This window comes from Acomys russatus, chromosome X (genome assembly GCF_903995435.1).
Source record: "Acomys russatus chromosome X, mAcoRus1.1, whole genome shotgun sequence".
Taxonomy (NCBI): Eukaryota; Metazoa; Chordata; class Mammalia; order Rodentia; family Muridae; genus Acomys; species Acomys russatus.
In genome coordinates, this window is record NC_067169.1 from 49,995,233 (window position 1) to 50,016,110 (window position 20,878).

The window sequence follows — 20,878 nt, forward strand, 5'->3', positions numbered from 1 at the left end:
TACAACTGAAAACCTGCTAGGGTCAGGCAAGGGTGGGAACTTACAGCCGCTGGTTCTGTCTGAAGCAGAGAGTGGGTCTGTCTAACCAAGCTCCTGAGGTCCTTGAGGCTAGCGTGGGTAGGCTGAGGCACAAGGGCGGTGGCATGACCAGAGGTGAGCAGTATGTGGAACAGGTCCGGACCTAAGAGTCCTGTCCTCGCTTCTTCCCTAGATATTGGCACACTCAGAAACTACTTCTGTCTTCCTAGGTTTCCCAAGCTGGGTAGCAAAGCCACATTCCCACAGCTCTCACTCAGCTTGAGGCTGTCCCCTGCAGGGCCACGGGGCATGTTGTCCATAGAAAGGAAAGGTCTGGGCTTAGCACCAGTGATCTCGTCTGAGAAGAACTTTGGCCTAGGGTCAAAATAACTGACCTTTCTCAGGACTAGTTGACTTCTGAGATGTGTGGGTGAAGAGCAGGGTTCTGGCCACCCTGGAGGAGGCACCACATCGCTTGGAATTCACAAGGAGTCAAGCCAGCAAGTACATACGGAGAGGCTGCGGCCATAGGACCAGGAACTGAGCCCTATTCCCCCAGGGATAGGTTGCTTCTTCAACCCTGCGCCTTAATTCCCCTCTTAAATAAAAACAGGGCCAGCAGAAGGGATTTCAAAGGGTGGGGAGAGAAAGTCATCTCACGTGGTTCTTGATGCCTAGGAGCCAACTTCGGAGATTCATGGCTTGACGCTTCTTAATGGCATGGCTCTCAGATGGACTGCCGATGTGTCTTTCTCCTTTTCTCCTTTCTCTCCTTGCTCGCCTTACATCTCAGTGCAGAGTCCAGTGGGGGAACACAGAGACCCTAGACTGTGTATCCAGAGCCATCGGGTGTTTGAAAGGTCTCCGGCTCCAAAAGCAGAAGGAAGCTCAGCTTCTTCCCTACTCTTCTTCCCCCACATAGATGTCCCTACTACAACTACGAAGATCATTAGATGGTTCAGGGAACAACTCGGTAGCTCAATTTCCCAGCTAGTGAGATGATCGACGTGGAACTCCTAAATGACAGAGCACTTAAAACAAACAAACAAACAAAAAAAAAAAACCAAAAAAAAAAAAACCAAAAATGGTGCTCAGCCAATTATCTCCATAGAGAAGCAGCACAAGAAAAAAACAAAACAAAACAAAAAAAAACAAACGGGAATTTAGTTCCTCGTAGAGCCCTTGCCTAGTAAGTTTAAGACCCTAAGTTAGAACTCCTGGGTGGTGCATTAATAAGGGAAAGAAAAGAGGAGAGGAAAAGGAGTAGGGGGCTGTCGAGGAGAAAGAGGAGGCGCATGAATAAGAAGCCTTTGCAGTCCCCAAACAAAGACCCTTCCCCTAGCTCTTTCCCACCTTTCTTACCTGGAGTGGCGGCTCTTGCTGTTGCCATGCCTGTCCCTGTTTGTGCGCTCAAATTCGAGTGCCACGCTTGCTCGCCAGGCTCCGGATGGGAGGCCTCAGCTTAATTTGGGAGCCCGCAAGTCTACAGAAGGCCAGCAGGGGGAGACATTAGCACGTGGGTAGGTCCGCTGGGACCTGAGGAAGGCGAGTAGGTCAGACCGGGAGGGTCTGAGCTATGGGATTGAGCCAAATTATAAGCAAAGAGACAAGGAGGGGCGGAGAGAATGGGCCAGGGCTGTGAGACAAAGACCCAGATGGTGAGGCCGAGGCCGGGGAAAGGCTGGAGTCCGGAATCTCAGGGCCCAGATGCCTGCTTTTGCTCTTTCAAACGGCCTCTGCTCTGCTCCTTTTCCGCTCTGCCCTTGAGCTTTCTGTATGGCATGTGACCTCTTGTCCCTACCCACCTAACCCAGGCCCTTTCGTGTGCCTGTGCCTTCAGACAGGACGGACTAAATCTGTGTGCCTGGATTGAGGGTAGAAGGTCCCAAAGGGTTCACTCTCGGAAGATGAGATTCTTAAAGGCTTGGTCCCTAGATGCAAAGAAATTCCCCCTCCCCCTTGGACACAGTACTTTTCTGAGTCTCCACCAGCCACAGCTACCATTTTTGTTGTGGTCCAGTGCAAAGAAGGGGTGCACTTCAAGGACAGAAAGGGAGCCCAACAGAGTGTGGATAATGGACTGGGAGCAGGCAGGCTGACTTGGCCACAGAAGTGGGCACAGAGTAGGTAGGACTCTGGAGCGGGTATGCGACTATGCGCATGGAGTGTGAGCGTGTGTGTGTGTGTGTGTGTGTGTGTGTGTGTGTGAGAGAGAGAGAGAGAGAGAGAGAGAGAGAGAGAGAGAGAGAGAGAGAGAGAGAGAGAGAGAGAGAGAGAGAGAGAGCACACTGTGCTTTCTGGAGGTACTTGGGACAGAGCTTGTCTGGTCTAGGTCAGTGGGGCGGGTGTTGATCAGGTGTGCATGAAGGAGAGCAGGCCAACAGCTTTTGAGAACCGCCAACTTCCCAAGAACACCCTGGGAACCAGACTAAGCGGGACCCAGCCATAACCGCAAGAGCCGCACTTTCAGATTAGTGCCATCGAGAGCACAGCGTCCTTAAGAGCTCCCCGAAACCCCACCCCTTCCTGCTCTGTGGGCGTGGTATGGGGCAAGGACCCCGTCACAGAGCTTTCTATTGGTTCGAAGGAGCAGGGTTGGCCTTGCGCTCGCCTGAGCAGGAGAGTAGAAAGCTCGGCGGCAGCGGAGGGAGTCTATGCGCGCTGGACAGCAGTGGGGGGTGTGTGAGACTCGCACTGCCTGCAGACACTCGGGCTCCATCGCCTGGGATTAAGGACTTGGCGACGGCGCTGCCGGAATACCCGGCCGAGGCTTCAGAGGTGCAAATTGAAGGGACTGGTTTGCTCGGCAGGGCCATACTAGTCTTTTAAGTACACTGAGAGGAGCCGGTGCTAAAGTAGAAGCTGTCGTGGGACGCGCAGCGCGGAGTCCCACTGTGGCCCGGAGGAACGGAGTCCGTGCTAGAGGGACCCAGTCGGGAGCCTGGGGACCGAGCTCGCCTTCTTGGGAGACAACCCCCTCTTCTTCCCAGAGGCGTCAATCCCAGGACGGTCGAGGCGTCGGGGCAACCACTGAGCGCTCTGCGGGGAGACCCCGTCGAGGAGAGGACTCACAGTCCCAAACAGTCTGGGAGAGCCGATCGGAATCCGGCGGGATCACTCGGGGGCGGCGAGCCCCCGGCGCGCCTCGTGCGGCGGAGAGGCCAGGGGAGAGAGTCCTCGGAGGCCGCAGCCCATGCGCGGTTTGGGGACGCCTGCCCAGTGAGTCCTCCTGGCCAGCCGGACGCAGGAGAGCGACCCCGAGGCCGGCGGGAGGGGAGTGCTTCAAGGCCGGCGGCTGCGGAGGATGGGCGCCTGAGTGGCTCCGAGCGCTGCGCGGCACGGGCGGGCGAGGCGAGCTTTACTGAGGAGGCGCCAGGGGATCCCGAAGTGCATCCTGCCCTCGGGAAAATGGCCCGGCCTGGGCAGCGTTGGCTCAGCAAGTGGCTTGTGGCGATGGTCGTGCTGACGCTGTGCCGGCTTGCCACGCCGTTGGCCAAGAATCTGGAGCCGGTGTCCTGGAGCTCTCTTAACCCTAAGTGAGTAACTTATTTGCTCTGTTCCCTGGGGGTGGGAGGCACTTCTTCGGGGTGAGATGCACCCCCAAGTGCGTGGGGGGGTGTCCGTAGGAGGTGCGGCGCCTTGTTTTTATCTGGCCTTTCCTAATGTTTTCTTGAGGGCAGTTGGGGCAGGGTGCAGAAGGGTGGGGTGGGGGCATTTAGCTGGGCTGTGACCCTTCGGTTAGCCTCCCCAAGTCCCAGATCGAGTCGCGGTGGTCATACCAAGCAGATAGGAAAGCGCACCCGGGAGCTGGGTGGGGGCGAGTAAGCAGTCCACCCCGGGGCCCCTGGGAACGTGGTGGTTTTCTCTCACAGCCACTTCAGGGGTGAGATCGACCTGAGCAAGGGACCAGGCCAGAACACAGGTTCCTAATTTGCTTAGGTGTCAGGGCGGCTTGGGACCTATCACCCAGAGCGAGTGGTAGCATCTGTAACCCTTCTCCAGCTTCTCCGGTTTTCATTTGTCTTTCTTCCCTGTCTGTTTGCCTCCCTATCGTTCTCTTTGCCTTCTCTTCTTGTATCCCCCCCCCCCCCTTTTCTCCCTGCCGGGGAGGTAGAAAGGCAGGCGCTGCTTCCAGGCTCACAAAGGCGGCGGGTGGAGAAGGGCGGAGTAGGAGAGGGTTTGTTGGGGGGGGGGGTCGATCCAGCGCCCGTCGGGGGTCCAATTGAGCCAGGCAGCAGAGCTTCTTCTAGAGCCAGCCAGGGCTGAGAATGGTAGCGGAGCCAGCGAGGGAGGTGGGTGGGGAACGTGTGATTCCTGTCCAGGCAGGTCCTAGTTCGTCCTCGTCCCCCCCCCCCACCTCAAGACTGGAGAGCCGTGCTTAGATTTCTCCAATAGTTGGGGGGGCAGTGATATAAAGGAGGTCCTTTTCTTTCTTCTCCTTCTCCTTCCTAACTCTGCCCCCTCCCATCTCTAAACAACACACACCTTTCAGGGCGGTGGCTCAGTGGTTTCTGGGCTGTTGGTGGGGAGTAGCCTAGGCTGTTGTGACCTCTGGACCTTTTTCTCTTTTGGTGTCTAGGACTCAGGACTCAGGGTCATAATCTCTCTTCCCGTTTTCTGGCAGTATGGGCCGTGTGTGGACAACACAGTTAGTGGAAAACGGGGCGGGGGGGGGGGCAGCACTTAACCTGTCCCTTCCACGTCCCCAGATTGCTGTTTCTGGAATTTCCTCCCGTCCACTCTTTTGGGCTCTCTGCTAACTTACTAGGTTCTTGCCAGCCTTGACACCCCCTCCCCCTTGAGTCCCAGGGATGGTGTATCTCTCACCCCTAAAGTGAGAGAAGAGGGCTTCTTTTTTTTTTTCTCCTTGGGTTAAGGTAGGGTCCTGTTACTGTTGGTAGCTAAAAGGGGGTCAGGCTAGAGAATTGTCCCGCCATACAAGGAAAGGGACTGACAAAGATCTCTCTCTACCTTACTCAGAAGCCTGTTTGGTCACTGTGCCTTAACTGCTGGGGGCTCAAATTGTTCTGAGGGGACCCTCTAGGCTGTTAAGGCTATGGGGAAAGCTTGTGAGGAGCCCAGTTCTTCGCTGTAAGGGTGGAGGCTGGAAAGGCTCCTTAGCTAAGAGAATTGCAGTGTGCCCCCCCCCCCACCCAGGGTTAGCCCATCCTAGGGGCTCATGGGAGTGACCTAATTGCTCTCTTGGGTTGAGATACCGTGCAACTCCACAGCTGGATAAGAGCCCTCCTGCAGAGTTGAGGTTGCTGGGAGAAGCAAGATCTATGGGAGCGTCCCTCTTTATGTGTTCTCTGCCTTTAGAGCTCTAGAGCAGTTTACAAGCTTGAGAAGGCTGTGTTCCCTCTGCTCTCATCCTGTTCACCTCAAGCTGAGGACAGGCATCCCTGGGGGTGGGGATGGGACTGACTTTGGACTCAGTAGAACCTGCCTAGATTCCATCCTGTAATTGAACAGACTCTGGGGACAGTTTGGACTGATCCCGGGGTTCGTTCCCGCCCCCCCCCCCCCCGTTTCATCTATGCTCAGGGTCTGGAATGCAGTCTATGTCTGCATTTGTTGGCACAGGGTGCAGGGCAGGAGGACAGGCTGGAGACACTGCCCTTCAGCCCTGGGGGTTGCCTGTGTCACCGCACCCAACCTTCAGGCTGCCACAGCTTTTCTAATAAACATTGTCTGTCTCTCTGCTTCCTTATGTCCTGCCTGAGTTCGCCCTCTCAGGCCAGCGTTGGTGCCCTCTCACACCCTCTGAGAGTGGAGCTCACCTCCCTTACCAGCGAGGCTTACCAGCGAGGCTCACCTGCTCTCCTTTTCTCACACTCCCTCTCACTCTTAGTCACTCTCTGCCTCTTTTTCTCAAGTCCTTTTGTTTCTCGCACATGCCCGTGCTCTCCCTCGCAGGCTCATTTTTTTTTCTTATCCTTCCCCTCTTCCTCCTCCTGGCTTTTGGTCCCCTCTCCTCAACCCTGTCAGGAGCTGGCACCCCTCCCTCTAAAAATCTCCTAGTGCCTATAAACCTTGCTTAATTGCTTCCTCCTTGGGAAAAAAAATCAAAATAAAGAAGTGATGGGGTCTGCTTCTAGGTTCCAGGGCGCATGCAGCCCCAGCCTCGGCGAGCTGGAAGAGCAGGCTTAAGTCTGCCAGTCTATCTGTCTCTTGGACTGCTGCTAAGGGCTGTCCTGGTGGTAGGCCCTGTGTGATAGGAGTTTCTGCCTTCTGGGCCCCTCCTGTCAGCTTTGCCCCAAGAGTACCGGATGGGAAGATGGCTTTGGTCCCACTGAGGGTTGGTGGAAACCAGAGCGAGCGTGTTGGTGGGGGAGCGTGGCAGGAGGGGGTACGGTGTAAATGGTCTCAGGGCAGCCACCTTCCCCAGCTGCTTCCCCTTGGGAACTTGGGGCAGCCGGGAAAGCCTCACACTTGACTCCTCAGGCAAGTCCAGCTGCTGCAGTTCAGTTGCTCAGTCCCACTCTGACCCTACACTGTCCCCCCCACTCAGGTTCCCCCACCTCCAAGGAGTGGGAATGTGTTTGAGATCACATTACAAACCTTCCCTAGAATGAGGGTTGGGGGGCGCTCAGTTTGGCATCCGGGACCCTTGACTCCATCCAGCATGGGTGGGGCAGCTGCAGACCCCAACCCATGCTTGCCTGCTACAAGCTAAAGTGTTGGTCCCAGCCCCCTCACAGCTGTTCTAGCTCACAGTGTTGGGGAGGCCAGCCCAAGGGACTCCTTTCCAGAGTGGTTAGGGACCTGACTATTCTATTTCATGTCTGGTTGGCCACAGGTGAGAGCCTCAGAGTACTGGGAACCCAGCAGTTCCTAAAGGTTCTTGTTCCCTGACCTCACCCAGGGAAACTAGGCAAGGCCCAGAATGTCCTGTGAGGAAGCCAAGGTGGGGACCTAGTTGGGGGTTCCCTTTCTTCTCTTGGGTTCTTGGGGCCCTCAGTTAGTTGCCTTACCAGCTTGGGTACGTGAGGATGGCTGGACCTTGGATATTACTTGCTGTACAGCACTGGTATGTATGTATTATGTATGTATGTATGTATGTATGTATGTATGTATGTATGTATATATGTATGTGGTTGGTGGGGCCAACCAGTAGCTGGTTGTCATGGGAATACAGGTTTGGGGGATAGTTCACTCTGTGCTTATAAGGGGCCCTGGGGATGGGGGCTGTTCAGCAACAGCATTTGTAGACTAGGAAAGTCCCTTCCCAGTATGATTTGGTGGTGGTGGTTTGGGGTCAGGGTGCCGGCAAGCCAGACATAGAAGCATTTTCAGTTTGCTACTTATAAATGATACTGTGGTTGGCATGCTCAGTAATAGGCAGGTAGTACCTTGCTACTTATAATGCATGCTCATATATGATCTCATCGGGTACTCCCAACAGCCCTGGGAAGTAGGCATAGGCCCCACTTTCCAGAGGAGGAGGCATATGCCCAGAAAGGGGAAATGACTTGTCTGAGGTCAGCCCGTGACTTGTTGAATCGGGCAGAGCTGCTCCGTGTGCCATTCTTTCCACCCCATCCTGCTGCAAGGGACAGGAATTCAAAGTGGGCTTCGAACCAGACCTCTGCTGCCCCTGCATTCTCCCCTCTCTCCTCCCAGGCAGGCCTGCATCTGCTTTATGACTCAGGCCCTGCCTGTGTGGGGGTGAGTAGGGTTCCTGCTTCTTCGTTTAACTTCCCTAGGCTTAGTTCTGAGGGCACCCTGTACAGGTGACCTAGCCCAATTCACTGACTGGCACTCTGCCCCTCCCAGCTCTGAGTAGCTCCTTTGCTTCCAATCTGGGCCAGGAATCTCTTCCTCTTAGGAACTCCAGGGAAAACATGGCAGCGGGGGGGGGGGGGGAGTGTGTATGATTTAAACCCCAGCAGACTAGCTTTAGTCAGGTGGGATCGAGAGGCAGGCATAGTTCGTGTAGGTGGGGAGAGTGACTTCCGCTAGGACTCTTCTGGCTTGCCTGCCTCCGACAGAGTTGTGTGTGTGCCAGGGCCCAGCTGCTGTTCCTGCCTACCCACGCCTGGGCGGGCACTGCTGGGACACGCCAGTCCTGCTCCTGCCGCCTCGGGGGCTGGGTGGAGCTGGGGGAGTGAAAGAGGAGCCTTTAATTTGGGGGCTCCCCACCCTAGCTGGGATGAGAGCAGACTTGAGTTCTGGCTTGGGGTCTGTCCCTTGCCAGTATTGCCACCCTGGGGTGAGACCAGGCCTGGTAGTGGTGGGGTCACCAAACCAAAATTGTGGCTAGAGTCTTGGACCACGTTTAGACTTGTATGGCTGGGAATCAGCTCCTCCCCTCCCCCCTTCCCCCTAAACCTCTCTGGTAGAGCCTGAGGAAAAAGTTGGAGGGGAGAAGTATAGGCCTGGTGGGGCAAGAATAGCTTTCTAGACAGAAGTGTCGGAGCTGCAAGCTCTTCCCCTGTAGGTGACTTACAGAAACTAGAGAGCAGCTCATCTGGGGGCCTTGGAGGCTACTGTCCCCAGACCCTATGGGATTGTCATAGCTCAGTATCCTTTTGAATGGTTTACTGCACACTTGTAATGAGAAAGGGTGAGGGAGAGACTTGGGCTAGGAGAGGAGGGAGAGGACTGGCCACAAGACTAGAGCTGAAATAGTTCCAGCTGCCTTCCTAAAGTCCTTTTACTCCCTGGGGTGGCTCCCTGGGGTCCCAGGGCTATCAGAGGCTAGGGAGGGAAGGCCTCAGGTTGCCATGGTGACCTGCTTTAGGCTTCCTGCAGGGCCATGTCAATCCCCTTATTTTCTAGAAAAGGGCTTTGTCTGGGGGTGGCCCCAGGCAGGAAAGCTTGGCTTGATGGGGGGGGTGCCTAAAGAGTTCACGGTAGAGGCCTTTTTCTCCCCTTCTCTTTCCTCTCATAACTTGGTGAGAAAAGGGAGAGATAGGTAGGGTATCCCTATATAGTGTCACTAACATTGTTCCTGGCTTTGGGCTTCACTTTCATTGGCTATACACCCGACCCTTGTGATCCCTTGTACTTTGGGACTTCTCATGTGCCCACGCCTGTGTTGAATTTGTCCAGTTAGGGGAAGATGCTAAGAAAGCGTGGGATTGGGGTCAGGGATGCAGGCCTCATTAGACTCCTTTCCCTTCCACACTTTGAGGAGAAGGTGAGTTTTCTTTTGCTAGCTGCTATGCAAATGAGCCGTTGAATATTTATGAGGCCCAGTCACTGAGGTTGGAGCCACTCTGAGGGGTGTTGGGGGCAATAGTCCTTTCTTCTTCCCCTCCCCCCATGATGCAGACATCTGTTTCCTCAATGTGTCTGGGTTCAAAGTAGAACCCCAAGTAGCTAAAAGCCCTCTTCAGTACTGATGCTCTGGAGTCTGGGTGGGTGGCGATGGAAGACTGTAGTAGCGGAGCAGACACATTTCTCTGGTGAGAAAGCTGGGGCCACGTGGTTAAGAAGTAAGCTGGTGTGTCTCCCATGTTCATGACATGTGTGTAGCTGTACTTACACGTCGTGCTGGGGTACAACGCTCTAAATATCAGACCCTGCTGAAGTCCTGTGAAAACCTGAGGAATCTGAGCAGCTTTCCTCCATGGAAATGTTTCTCTGACCCCCCCCCCCCCATTTCTTCATATTAAGGGCTCCCCGACTTGGTCTTTAGGGTTCCTCTGAGCTCTGAAATGTTAGAAATGGTCTGTTGCCACCTGGAGAGTAACAGAGGAAAGTTCAAAAATGCCTTTGAGAATTACAGAAGCTTTGGTGAGACATGTGGGCTTTGTATGGCAAAGGGGATGAGGGCATTCCATGGCAAATGTTTACTTTGCCCACCCCCCCCCCCCCCCCCGTGCCCTGTTTGCTTCCTTTCTGTCTGCTGGGAAGCTGTAGAGTTAGAGAGCCGAGGACAAAGCACCCCATTCTGGCTTCGCCTCTCCTGCACATCAAGATGGCACCTCTTAGTTTGGTGGAACATGACATGACATCAAAGGAGGCCTGTGTTTTTCATCTGCCTCGCTTACTTAGTCAAATCCCCTCCTTGCCTGGGAAGATGTCAGGACAAGGGCATGTGTCTGACGATATGACGGCTGCTGCTCTGAGCTTCCCATATACCTTCATTGCTTGTCCCTGTGGCCCTCAGCAAATGGAACCACATAATAGTAGCCTGTGAACTGGGGTTCTGCACCAATATACCAAATGACACTATTCTTTGTATGTATTACCTTTCGTCCTCCACTGTTCTTTCTGCTGGAGCGTCTGTCACCAAGGGCATGAAACCCACACTGTCTGTCATAGCCTTTGAGGAATTTCCATGTAGCCTTAGATCTCGTTCCTACTTCTCTTAATACTTTCTATTCTTTCCTGTGCAGGCTGTAGGAGTCATCAGCAAGCCTGGATTTTGTCTCACCCATTGCTGTCCACTGTTGCCGTGTACTGATGTTTTTAATCATTCACATAGTACCCACCTTCATCCTGATCTTTGTATGAACCATCTTAGAGCGTCACCATGTTATGGTCAGATGAGCTGTCTTCTTCCTCTGAACACCTCCCACCCTGCCTATGTGAAACGCCATCTTCACATGTAACCTACAGATAGCCTGCAGCTGTCTGTGGCTAGAGTGTGGGCTATTTACTTTTTTGGACCAAACCAGACAATCAAGTCCATGGCAGTCAAGTTGTACCTTCTCTTCCTAGATCTTGCCTAAGAAACCACAGAACTTAATGTTGGTATCTGATCTCCTGCCTCTTGGCGGACTATTTCAAAGAAGGATTCAATCTTATTGAGTACCTACTGCATTCTAGGTGCTGATCCCACCCCTCAATCCTAGGAATTTGGGGCACCAGTTTATAAGTGAAGAGACTGAAGTTCAAAGAGCTTGTCCCAGACTATGGAGCTAGTAAGGGCCTTGCTGGCGGTGGAACTTGATTCCAGCACGTTCTCTTTCTGCCTGCACAAGTTGAGAAATAGTCAACAGAGCTTCATTTCTTTACTGTGCTTCTCAGATTAGACAGTGAAGCCGGCTCAAGGTATTAGTCATCTCCCCTTGGGATCTGTCATAGCTGCAGTGTAGAAGTAAGAGGGTAGATTGCAGGTGTGCGGGACTCCTGAGGTCCTCTTTTACGTTCATATCTGCTATCCTTGCTAGGGCTACTTTCTTTCCCTCCCTTAGTCATCTTAGGCACGGGAGTAGTCAAGTTTGGGAATTTAACCTCTTGCTTTGGGAGTTGGGGTCAGCGCATCACCAGAAGGATATGATAGAACTGCCTCTAACCAGAGACAGTGGCCATCAGATCTTGGCTCCATTGCTTGTTTCTGTCTCCCCATCATGCCCAAGATTAGCAAGATGGGGGGCAGGTTCCAGGCAGGTTGAGCTCCCCTAGTCTTTGGCTGGGAGCTGCGGGGGTGGTGGCTAAGACTTGTGTGGGCTTGCATGCGTGCGCTCGCGCTCTCTCTCTCTCTCTCTCTCTCTCTCTCTCTCTCTCTCTCTCTTTCTGTGTGTGTGTGTGTGTGTGTGTGTGTGTGTGTGTGTGTGTGTGTGTTTAGCAGCAGTGGCCTTTGAAGGAATGTGAGTGTGCTAGGAAGTATGAGGAATAGGGCACCACCTCCAAGCAGCCTAGGCCTGACATAGGTACCTGGCTCATTTGGCCACGTCAGCCCCCCCTGCGGAAATGCCCCATTAGGACAAAGGGCTCCCCTAGCTAGGCACTGCCCCACCCTGCAATGCACTGAAAGCCTGGCAGCCTTGCCTATGGGCCACCCCTTCCACACCCTGCTAGCTTCTCTCTCCCCACCCCCCACCCCCCAGCCCAAGGATAGAGGAAGGGCAGAAGGCTAATTTGCTATCTCCACCCAGTAGGACTGGTGTGGCCTTCGTGTTGTATTGCCTGGTTTTGGGATAGCCAGAGCGCCCCAACCTTAAAGTTGACCATTTTCTTTCTTTTTGGGCAGGTTCCTAAGTGGGAAGGGCTTGGTGATCTACCCGAAGATTGGAGACAAGCTGGACATCATCTGCCCCCGAGCAGAAGCAGGGCGGCCCTACGAGTACTACAAGCTGTACCTGGTGCGGCCGGAGCAGGCAGCTGCTTGCAGCACTGTGCTTGATCCCAATGTACTGGTCACTTGCAACAAGCCACAGCAGGAAATCCGCTTTACCATCAAGTTCCAGGAGTTCAGCCCCAACTACATGGGCCTGGAATTCAAAAAGTACCAGGATTACTACATTACATGTAAGTCCGCACTCACCCATCGCTGGCTCTTTCCCTAGCCTTAGCTTTGCCTTCCTGTAGCCTCCTTGCCTATGGGTTGGCAGCTTCCAAGTGGTACTGTGATACCACCTGCACACATGATAGTGCTGCCTCATCCCCTCTGAAGACTAGCATGCTGTCCTCCCAGCCTGGCCTTGGAATTCTGTCCTCAACATTCAATGCACAGCAGCTTGCCTCAGCTGCAGGCAGGGCATGATGGGAAACGCTTCCTATCCACGTTGCTTTCTCTTCCTTTCTTGAGAAGGGCAGCGTTGGCAGAATCCTTTGAAGCCAGCCAGCTTTTTTTGCCTTGGGGGTTGGGTCTAGGGCCCCAAGAGGTGAATAGGGTTGGGGATGTTGCTCAGTGGTAGTGTGTGACTAGCAGGAGTGAGGCCCTTTTAGTCCCTGCCTTCCTCATCTCCCCTCCCCCCCACCACCACCTGCCAAGAGATACATAGGCATCTTGCCTCAGAACACAAAAGGAGTTGATGGGATAAGTTGATGGAGACTTTAGCCTGGCTTGGCTCACATTTTTTGTAGGATTCCTTCTAGTCTAAGACAAAACCCTTCTAATGGTACCACTTCCGTTTCTTTTGGTCTGAGCAGCATCTCCCAATAAAAAAGGTGTACCTTAATGTTACCCCCAGGACCAAGGCCTGACCACAGGGAGTGCCCTTAGCTGAGGAGCTCATCTATGGGCCTGGCAGGCTGAGTTCCTTCCTGCTGGGAAGGAGGTAGAAGGGTTTGGGGGGAGGTAGGTAGAAGCTGTTTGCTGTGCTCCGCTCCTGATCGTCGTTCTTGGCTCTCTCTTGATGATTCTGTCCAAAAAAGGGGAGGAAATTGGAAACACCCCCCCCCCCCCCCCCAGTTCCTGAGTTCTCTGCCTTTTTCCTGCAGCAACATCCAACGGGAGCCTGGAAGGGCTGGAGAACCGGGAGGGAGGTGTGTGCCGTACGCGCACCATGAAGATCATTATGAAGGTTGGGCAAGGTGAGTGCCCAGTTAGGCCTTTGGGATAGCCTGTGTTGGCAGCTGATTGGGTTATGTTGGCAGTGGGGACGTGGTTTGAGGGACAAAGGTCTAATCTTCAGGCCATTCTTCATCCACCCAAGGTAATTAAGGGCACCCAGTCTGCAGAGTCCTCCCTCTCATCTCATTGTCTTCTTCCTTCTGTCAGATCCAAATGCTGTGATGCCTGAGCAGTTGACTACCAGCCGGCCAAGCAAAGAGTCTGACAACACTGTCAAGACAGCCACGCAGGCTCCTGGTCGAGGACCCCACGGTGACTCTGATGGCAAGCATGGTAAGTATATATAGGTATTCTACAGAAGGCATTGCTCATGTACCTGCTCAGTCCTGTATCTGAAGAAAGGCCTGCTGCCTGCCCCCTCCCTAGCACGTGCTGTCTATCTCTGGTGAACATGGTGGCAACAGAGACCCAGATAATCTCTTCAGCTCCAAGGTGGTGTTGTGTGCTGCCATCATGCTAATGGCCTTATTTTCTCCTGGCTGACCATTGCTTTCCCCCCTCCTTTTCCTCAGAGACTGTGAACCAGGAAGAGAAGAGTGGCTCAGGTGCAAGTGGTGGTGGCAGCGGGGACGCGGACAGCTTCTTTAACTCCAAGGTAGCATTGTTCGCAGCTGTAGGCGCTGGTTGTGTCATCTTCCTGCTCATCATCATCTTCCTGACAGTCCTTCTACTCAAGCTCCGCAAGCGACATCGCAAGCATACACAGCAGCGGGCGGCTGCCCTCTCGCTCAGTACCCTAGCCAGCCCCAAAGGGGGTAGTGGTACAGCAGGCACTGAGCCCAGCGACATCATCATCCCCTTACGGACTACAGAGAACAACTACTGCCCCCACTATGAGAAGGTGAGTGGGGACTACGGGCATCCTGTCTACATCGTCCAGGAGATGCCACCTCAGAGCCCGGCGAACATCTACTACAAAGTCTGAAGGCCCAGCATGGTCTCAGGCTCCACGGGACACATGGCCTGGACCGGCCTCTCTTTTCTCCCCCACACCTTTCCCCTTGCCAGCTGTGCCCACCTTTGTATTTAGTTTTGTAGTTTCTTGGCTTTTATAATCCCCCCATTTTTCCTGCCCCCTGGGCTTCGGAGGGGGGTGCTTGTGCCCCCAATCCCCATGCTCTTGTGCCTTCCCCCTCTGGCCAGGCCTCTGGGCTCTGTGGGGGTGCCCTTTCTTGGAGGGCAGGGTTGGACACTGATGGACTACAGGCAGGGAGACAGCCCCCTGGCCCTGCCCCCCTCCTCATCCCCTTTACCATTCCCAGGACTGCTCGTCCACTATCATCACTGTTTTTAATGCTTTTGTGTTCATTTTTTTTTTTTTTTTTAGCTGTCAACTCATTTTCATCTGTTTTTTGGAAAAAAAAAAAAAGAAAAATGTACAAGGCAGCCCCTCCCTAGGCTTTCTGAGCCCTGGCACCACCCAGTATAAGAGGGCCTGGGGCAGGATGTGGCCAGCCAGGAAGCATAGGATGGCATTTCTTTTATAGACTCCTCAGTATTTCAGGAGAGTGGTGGGGGGAGGGTAGGCCAGGGCTATTTCTGGGAAGGCCTATGAGGGAAGAGGAGAGTGCCAATGGGCAAGGTGTCCCACCCTCCTTTTCTGACCCTCATAATACAACGCTGTTCCTAGCAGTGGGGTAGTGACTACCACCCTTCTACCAAAAAAAAAAAAAAAATCCCTTCCTTGTGGGATTCTTGGGCATCTCCTGCCTCCTTCACTCTCACGGTAATTAATGTCTTAATTGGCTGTTGCCTGGGGAACAAGAGAGCTGCTGCAGGCAGATGACCTCATGGGGGGTGGAGGGAGGTGAGGTGCCCAGGTGGCTATTTGCCCTGCAGAGCTGGGAGTTTCCCCCCCACCACCCTGTTCTCTCTTCACCTTTGGCATCTTTGGTTCAGTGGGGAAACAGAGGTTCAAGGTGGAAATCTAAACGGGTGTAAGGCCAGGTGGCCTGCTCCTTCTCTGGGTTCTAGTACAAGTAAGCACACACACCCCTACTCACTCAATATGGCTCCCACTCCCCCCCTCCCAAGTTTTGAGCTGGGGCCTGGAAAGAGGAAGAGGCTGCTTGAGGCTGGGCCAGCCTGCAGTGCACTTTGACCCCAGCTCCTTGCCAGCAGGGCTGCTAACAGGCTGCCACTCATGTGCGCCTTGCAGGCACTCCCAGGGCTGCCATGGAAGGAGCTGGGCCTTACACCACCCACCTCCACACTGCCTCCTGGCCAGCTGCCCACCCCAGTGCCAGGTGGAAGAGGGAGCAAAACAGCCAGCCCCTTCCAGGTGGCAGTCGGAAGGGGTTTTTGTTTTTGTTTCTGTTGCCATTTGTGTAAATACTAGTCTTTTTGGAAGAAATAATGTAAAGATGTTTTGTATAAACTCTGAATTATTTTCTTGTTGCTTTTTTCTTAGAAAAAAAATGAGAACTAAAAAAAAAAAATTAACCACATGGAGAAATGAGTGTAAACTAGTGTCATGATGTTGGGACATGAAGTGTGATGGTGTGCTTGTATGTGTGTGCTTGCACTTGTACATGAGAGAATTTCTTTTGCCAGACCAGAGCTAATCTGGGAAGGTGGCTATCCTGTGAAAAAGATGGTTAAAGTGCCCATGCCCTTCCTGCCCACTTCCCACCTCCTAAGTTCTGCTGTCATGGACCCTGAGTCTATCCCTCTACCCTGTCCATCCTGTCTCCTCTGTGGCAGGGACCATAGGCAGCTGCACCAGGCTCCACCAGAAAGGGTTGATCGGGAGGGGATGTTTCCTTGGGGAACCTGGGTGTGTCTGCAGGTACTGTTACCACCTGGTTGGGGCAAAATGTGGAATCTGCTGCCAGGTCCAGCCCTGTCCTACCTACCACAAGAAGCCTGGAGCTGGAGAGAAACACCGTCTCAAGATGGCCCACTGGGCACTAGGGTGACTTCCGATTGCCTATTTTGCCTCTCAGGCAAAACAATCTTCCTGTTCCTGTCTTCACAATGGGACCACGCCAGAGGCGCCACCATGGCATACTTGGTGGCTTCTGGCTGTCAGTGGAAGCCCTAAGGCTAGGACTGCTCTGAGTGTCAGTGGGCAGACACTACCTTGTTCAGCTTGGAAAGTGTGGAGGAGGGTCCTAAACAGGCTTGGGCTTCCTTCCTTTGACAAGAGGAACTGACTGGCGGGGCCCACAGCAGCCTGAGAACCTTGTCAAGGGACTGCCTCTGGCAATGGCCAAAACAGATCAGGGAATGAGGACAGGTGAGATCCCACCAGCTAAAAATGGGTAAGAAGGTGACAGAGGAAAGAAAAGGAGGAGGAAGGAAGGAAGGGGAGGGTGAGAAAGGGGTCAGAGGCAGGAAGCCCAGTGGAGCAGGCTAGGAGCAGGCCTGGCTCCCAGGGAGGGCCTTCAGACTGGGATTTGACAGGGGAGGGGAAAGAGGCTGGGCTAGAATAGGGCTGGGCCAGCCTGTGCTGCTGCTGGAGCCAGCTGGGGCAGAGTCTGTTTATTTGGTTTCTCATTAACCAAAGGAAGTGCTTGGATCAGATCAGGCCTCTGCTATTTGACTGCTTGCCCAGAGTGGGGCCCAGCCTGGGCTGGGCGGGGGCGGGGGTCAGGGGTGGTCCTCTGACCAGGGCTAGCTCTGGACAGATTATTGTCTCTGACTGACCTCTGGTGAGCCTTATCTATACTTCCTCAATAGACTGTCCTTTAGCAGTCCCCTAACCTGGCCTTTGGCCCAGTGGGGATGGAGTGCGGTGGGGGATGGGGGGGCTAGGATTCTCGAAGTAAGATGTATGACTATAAAGAAAAAAATGAGTAGGAGAAGACCAAGGAAAGACTGGGCAGTCTACCCAAGCCCAGAAAGCTTCTGGCAAGCTGTTTTCCTGGCAAGCGTCCTGTGGCTGGTACTCCTTAGTATACCATGTGGTGTATATATCCAATGACCTTCACCAGGAACCCACCAGCACTTTTGCTAAATATGTAACTTAACCCATCTCTCTGAGCTGCAGAAGATGCCCTGTGAAGGTGGCAGGTAGGGCATAACTTAACCAAGAATATACACCAGGTGAAGAGGGTCGTGAGGACTATGGGAGTTCTCTGAAAGTGAAGCACTCCTCCCACTCCCAACCCCCCATTTGCCTCTTGTCTTCCTTGTGAAGGGGGCAGCCTTGAGGAACCAGAGTCTTATTCAATCCCCTTACCCTCCTGTTTGGGTCAGGGAAGGGCCAGGCTTAGCTACCCTGAGGCAGAAGGGGTGGTCCTCCAGGGCTAGAGCTCCAAAACAGCTCCGCCCTCTACTTGCCTTCCTGTCGCAGCTGGGCCCAAGCTCCTGGTGAGTCAGACATAGAGGATGCTTCCTAGGTGAGGGTGGGGCTTCCTGGCTTCCTCTGCAAGCAGAACCCAACTGACCTATGAAATGAAACTGAGCAGGTGCTACTTCTGGGCCTTCGTGCCCCTGAAAAGGACAGGTGGGCCCTGTAGAATTTGAAGGCCAAAGCTCCTTTGAGCTTCTTGACACCCAATTATAAATCCCTGGATACTTTCTGGTGTTTGTGGGATGTGGTTGGCCTGGGAGCCTCTAAACAGGGCCATAAAAAAATGGGTGCAAAAATCCGAAGAGGGCTGCGACCTACCTGGAAATGCCCTAGGATGGGCCCTGCTCGCCACCTGTTTGCCTGGCCTCCTGTCCTACCTGGCTGGACATGTAACAATCTTAGTGACACCCAAGCTCAGTCAGCTTGGGGACTTTCCTTGTCCATCTGCTGCGGGTGGTGTAACTAGCCATCAGATCTGGCGGACTGGGGTCCCAGTTGGTACTTGTTATGTTTGTTGACCCCCCCCTTGGGAAACAGTTGAGAGGGGCAACCAGCACCTGCCCAAGATAGAGTTCACAGAGCCCCAAATGAAAGTAATCTAAGGGCATGGAGGAGAAAATAATTGTAGGCTCTGTTTCCAGTGGTTTATTATTCATCTGGCAAAGAAAAAGGGAAGCGGGAATGCTGAAGGGTGTGCAGAATGAGGAATTGATGAAGGTCTGTGGGAAGGTGAGAGGACTTGGACATGGGGCCCTTTGATCCAGAGGAAAGAATCCCAGGCTGGTGAACCAGTGGACACCTGAGGGCCCTTCCCTGCTCGGCCATCACTCCTTTTTTTGACCAGGCCTCTGACTTGTTGAGTGTTCATTTTTCCTCTCATAATTGTAGAGTTGGTATGAGATTTGTTCATCTTCTTAAAAACAATTACAGCAATGAACGGTATAGATGAGATTCCTAGTCCTAGGATCCCCATGTTCTAGAAAAGTCTTTTAGTATTTGGCTACGTTATTTCACCTTACATTGTGAATGGGTGGTAGGAGTAAGAGAGGCAGATTAAACATACGCAGATTAAAAACGTCTAAAGTCAGGCATTCATGCATACATTGGTTTCTTTTGTAAACCAATGAATGTTGAGTCCCTAGCACACAGCAGCTTCTTCAGGGGGCAGCGTAGTGGCTAGTTTGGCCTACGTTGGGGCTCTACATGCTATTTTCATCATAAATGGCCAAAGCTGGTCTCTTAGTCTGCTTCTTCGAACCCACCTCCCATTCCAACCCCAAACACTTCTGTAGGCTATATATAGGAAAGAGTGTCCCAGCAGCCACATGGCTGAAGGTGATGAAGAGGAACTGGCTTCCGAAGAATTTCCCATTCTCTGTCCAGATCCCTAGGGAACCGGCCCATGTGACAGTTCCAGGAGAAACATGGGGAGAAGCACACTGGCTGAATTGTACAGGTCTTCCTGTCGGGGGAATCAGGAGACAGAAATGGTAGAGCTAGCATTTCCCCCTTATCTCCTTTCCACCTTTCCATACCAAATTTCTCATGAAGGAACTGAGGCCCAGAGACTGGAAGACAGGAGCAAACTCCTTCTATACTGCCAAGACCGAGATGGGTGGGAGGGGGGGAGGAGGAGAAGAGACCGGAGAGATGGGGCAGGTGCGCACATCAAAGGGCTGCAGGGGACTGAACCAAACATATCTACATATAGGTAACTGGGTACGTTTGCTAAAGGTGATTACCAGACCAGCTGAGGAAAATGTGGCCCTGGGCGATTTAAGCCTGGTTCAAAGCCGACTTAGAAAATGCACTAACTGCATTTCTCCCTGGGGGCCACTCTTCCGGGCCACCTCACACAGCCCTGAAGCCACTCATCAGCATAACAGCTTGCCAACATCTGTAAAGGCCTTCGACCCACTGGTTTGTGACGCAGACGCGGAATTGGGCAATCCAAGGCTAAGCAGAGGCTTAAAGATCCAGGTCCCCACCACCACCACCCCCTCATGCTGAGCACTACTGTCCAGCCTCCTGGGCACACTTAAGGGCAGGCTCCCTCCATTCCCCTAACCGGGCCTCTTGGGCCCTTCTGACCAGCCTGACAGTTAGTTGTCCCTGCCCTGTCTTCAGTTCCACGCCCCCCCCCCCAAGCACACACTAATAGCCATGGCAGTAACATGCTTTCACATGCAAATTGCTATGGAATTCTCAGCCCCTGCCGGTGCCCCAGCCCCCAAGGCCTCCCCCTGGGCAGATTCAGAAAAGAGAATGGAATCTTTCAAGCTGTTAGGGCGTTTTGAGACCTTGGAGTCCAGCCCCCTTGTTAGATGGATGGGAAAACTGAGGCCCGGAGAGGGGAGGCAGGAACTGCCCAAATCATGCAGAGAGTTCACTGGACTGGCCCGCACCCAGGTCTCTGACTCCCAATCCATTGCCTCTTCTACACCCACCAGCCCCCTCCCATCTGGCTTGCTTACTATGGGTTTGGGGATCCCCCCTCTCTTTCTGGCGGAGCTATAGATTCTCCTAGGCACCCCTCCGTGTGGGGCCTGGGAGTGTGAAATCTGGGAAGAAAAGGCCAGAGGTGACTGTGACTTAGGGCATTGCCCAGGGAAGGGAGCCATTCTTCTTTGAAACAGGCAGCAGGATGGTTTGCTAAACTGGTCTCTTTTGCCTTCCATCCCCTGGTCCAGGCCAAACTACTCCTCCCCTAGCCCAGCAGGCTTGCTGAGCCCCCAACAAGCCTAGTCCAGTCCAAGGCCTCTGCGGCCTCCCCAGGTGTGTGCATTCTCACTGCTCCAGTGAGTTCCTACCACAGTAAAGCCTGGGCCCTGGGAGGCCCTGAGAATTCTGGTCCCAGCTAGGATATGGCCGGGCAGGCGGGCGTGGGGGTGGGAGTGGGGGACGGACTCCCTTTTCTCCAGTGTCCTTCAGCTTGACAAGGTGGAGGAATTTTCTGAAATGAACTTTCCAAGGAAACCAAAATCAACACCAAAGGAGGAAAAAAGGAAAGAAAGTCCTTGTCTGTCTCTGCTTACCTTCCAAATTATCAGTCGTCCCCCCCCAGCCCCCCACACACCCCCTCCCCCACTCCTCAACATGGTTTACAGGGCACTGGGTGGCCTAGACCTTTTCAAGGCTTCAGCATCTCACCTCCGCCCTTCCCCACCACACACAGCTGCTTAAGCTATGTACCCAACACCACCCGCCTACTTATGGCACCCAACCACAGAAGCCGGCCTTAAGCCTCAGTGCTTTCCATGCATGCCTATGAGCCAGAAATCCCTGGCTGGTGGCCTGGCAAGTTCCTCCTG

At 53.6% G+C, this 20,878-nt stretch overlaps 1 protein-coding gene across 1 annotated transcript; it reads left to right on the forward strand.

The window, feature by feature from the left end:
- Nucleotides 1–2,626: 2,626 nt before the first annotated feature.
- Efnb1 (ephrin B1) lies at nt 2,627–14,588 on the forward strand. The gene is made up of 5 exons (XM_051141062.1): nt 2,627–3,554; nt 11,945–12,222; nt 13,138–13,230; nt 13,418–13,543; nt 13,783–14,588. Exons 1-5 carry the CDS (start codon nt 3,427–3,429, stop codon nt 14,193–14,195), a joined length of 1,038 nt encoding a protein of 345 aa, XP_050997019.1. The 5' UTR covers nt 2,627–3,426; the 3' UTR covers nt 14,196–14,588.
- The last annotated feature ends 6,290 nt before the right edge of the window (nt 14,589–20,878 follow it).

Coding starts and splice junctions, on each gene's coding strand:
- Efnb1 (XM_051141062.1), top strand. CDS start 3,427: ATGGCCCGGCCTGGGCAGCGTTGGCTCAGCAAGTGGCTTGTGGCGATG. Junction 3,555..11,944: donor TGGAGCTCTCTTAACCCTAA/GTGAGTAACTTA, acceptor CTTTTTGGGCAG/GTTCCTAAGTGGGAAGGGCT. Junction 13,231..13,417: donor CATTATGAAGGTTGGGCAAG/GTGAGTGCCCAG, acceptor TCCTTCTGTCAG/ATCCAAATGCTGTGATGCCT.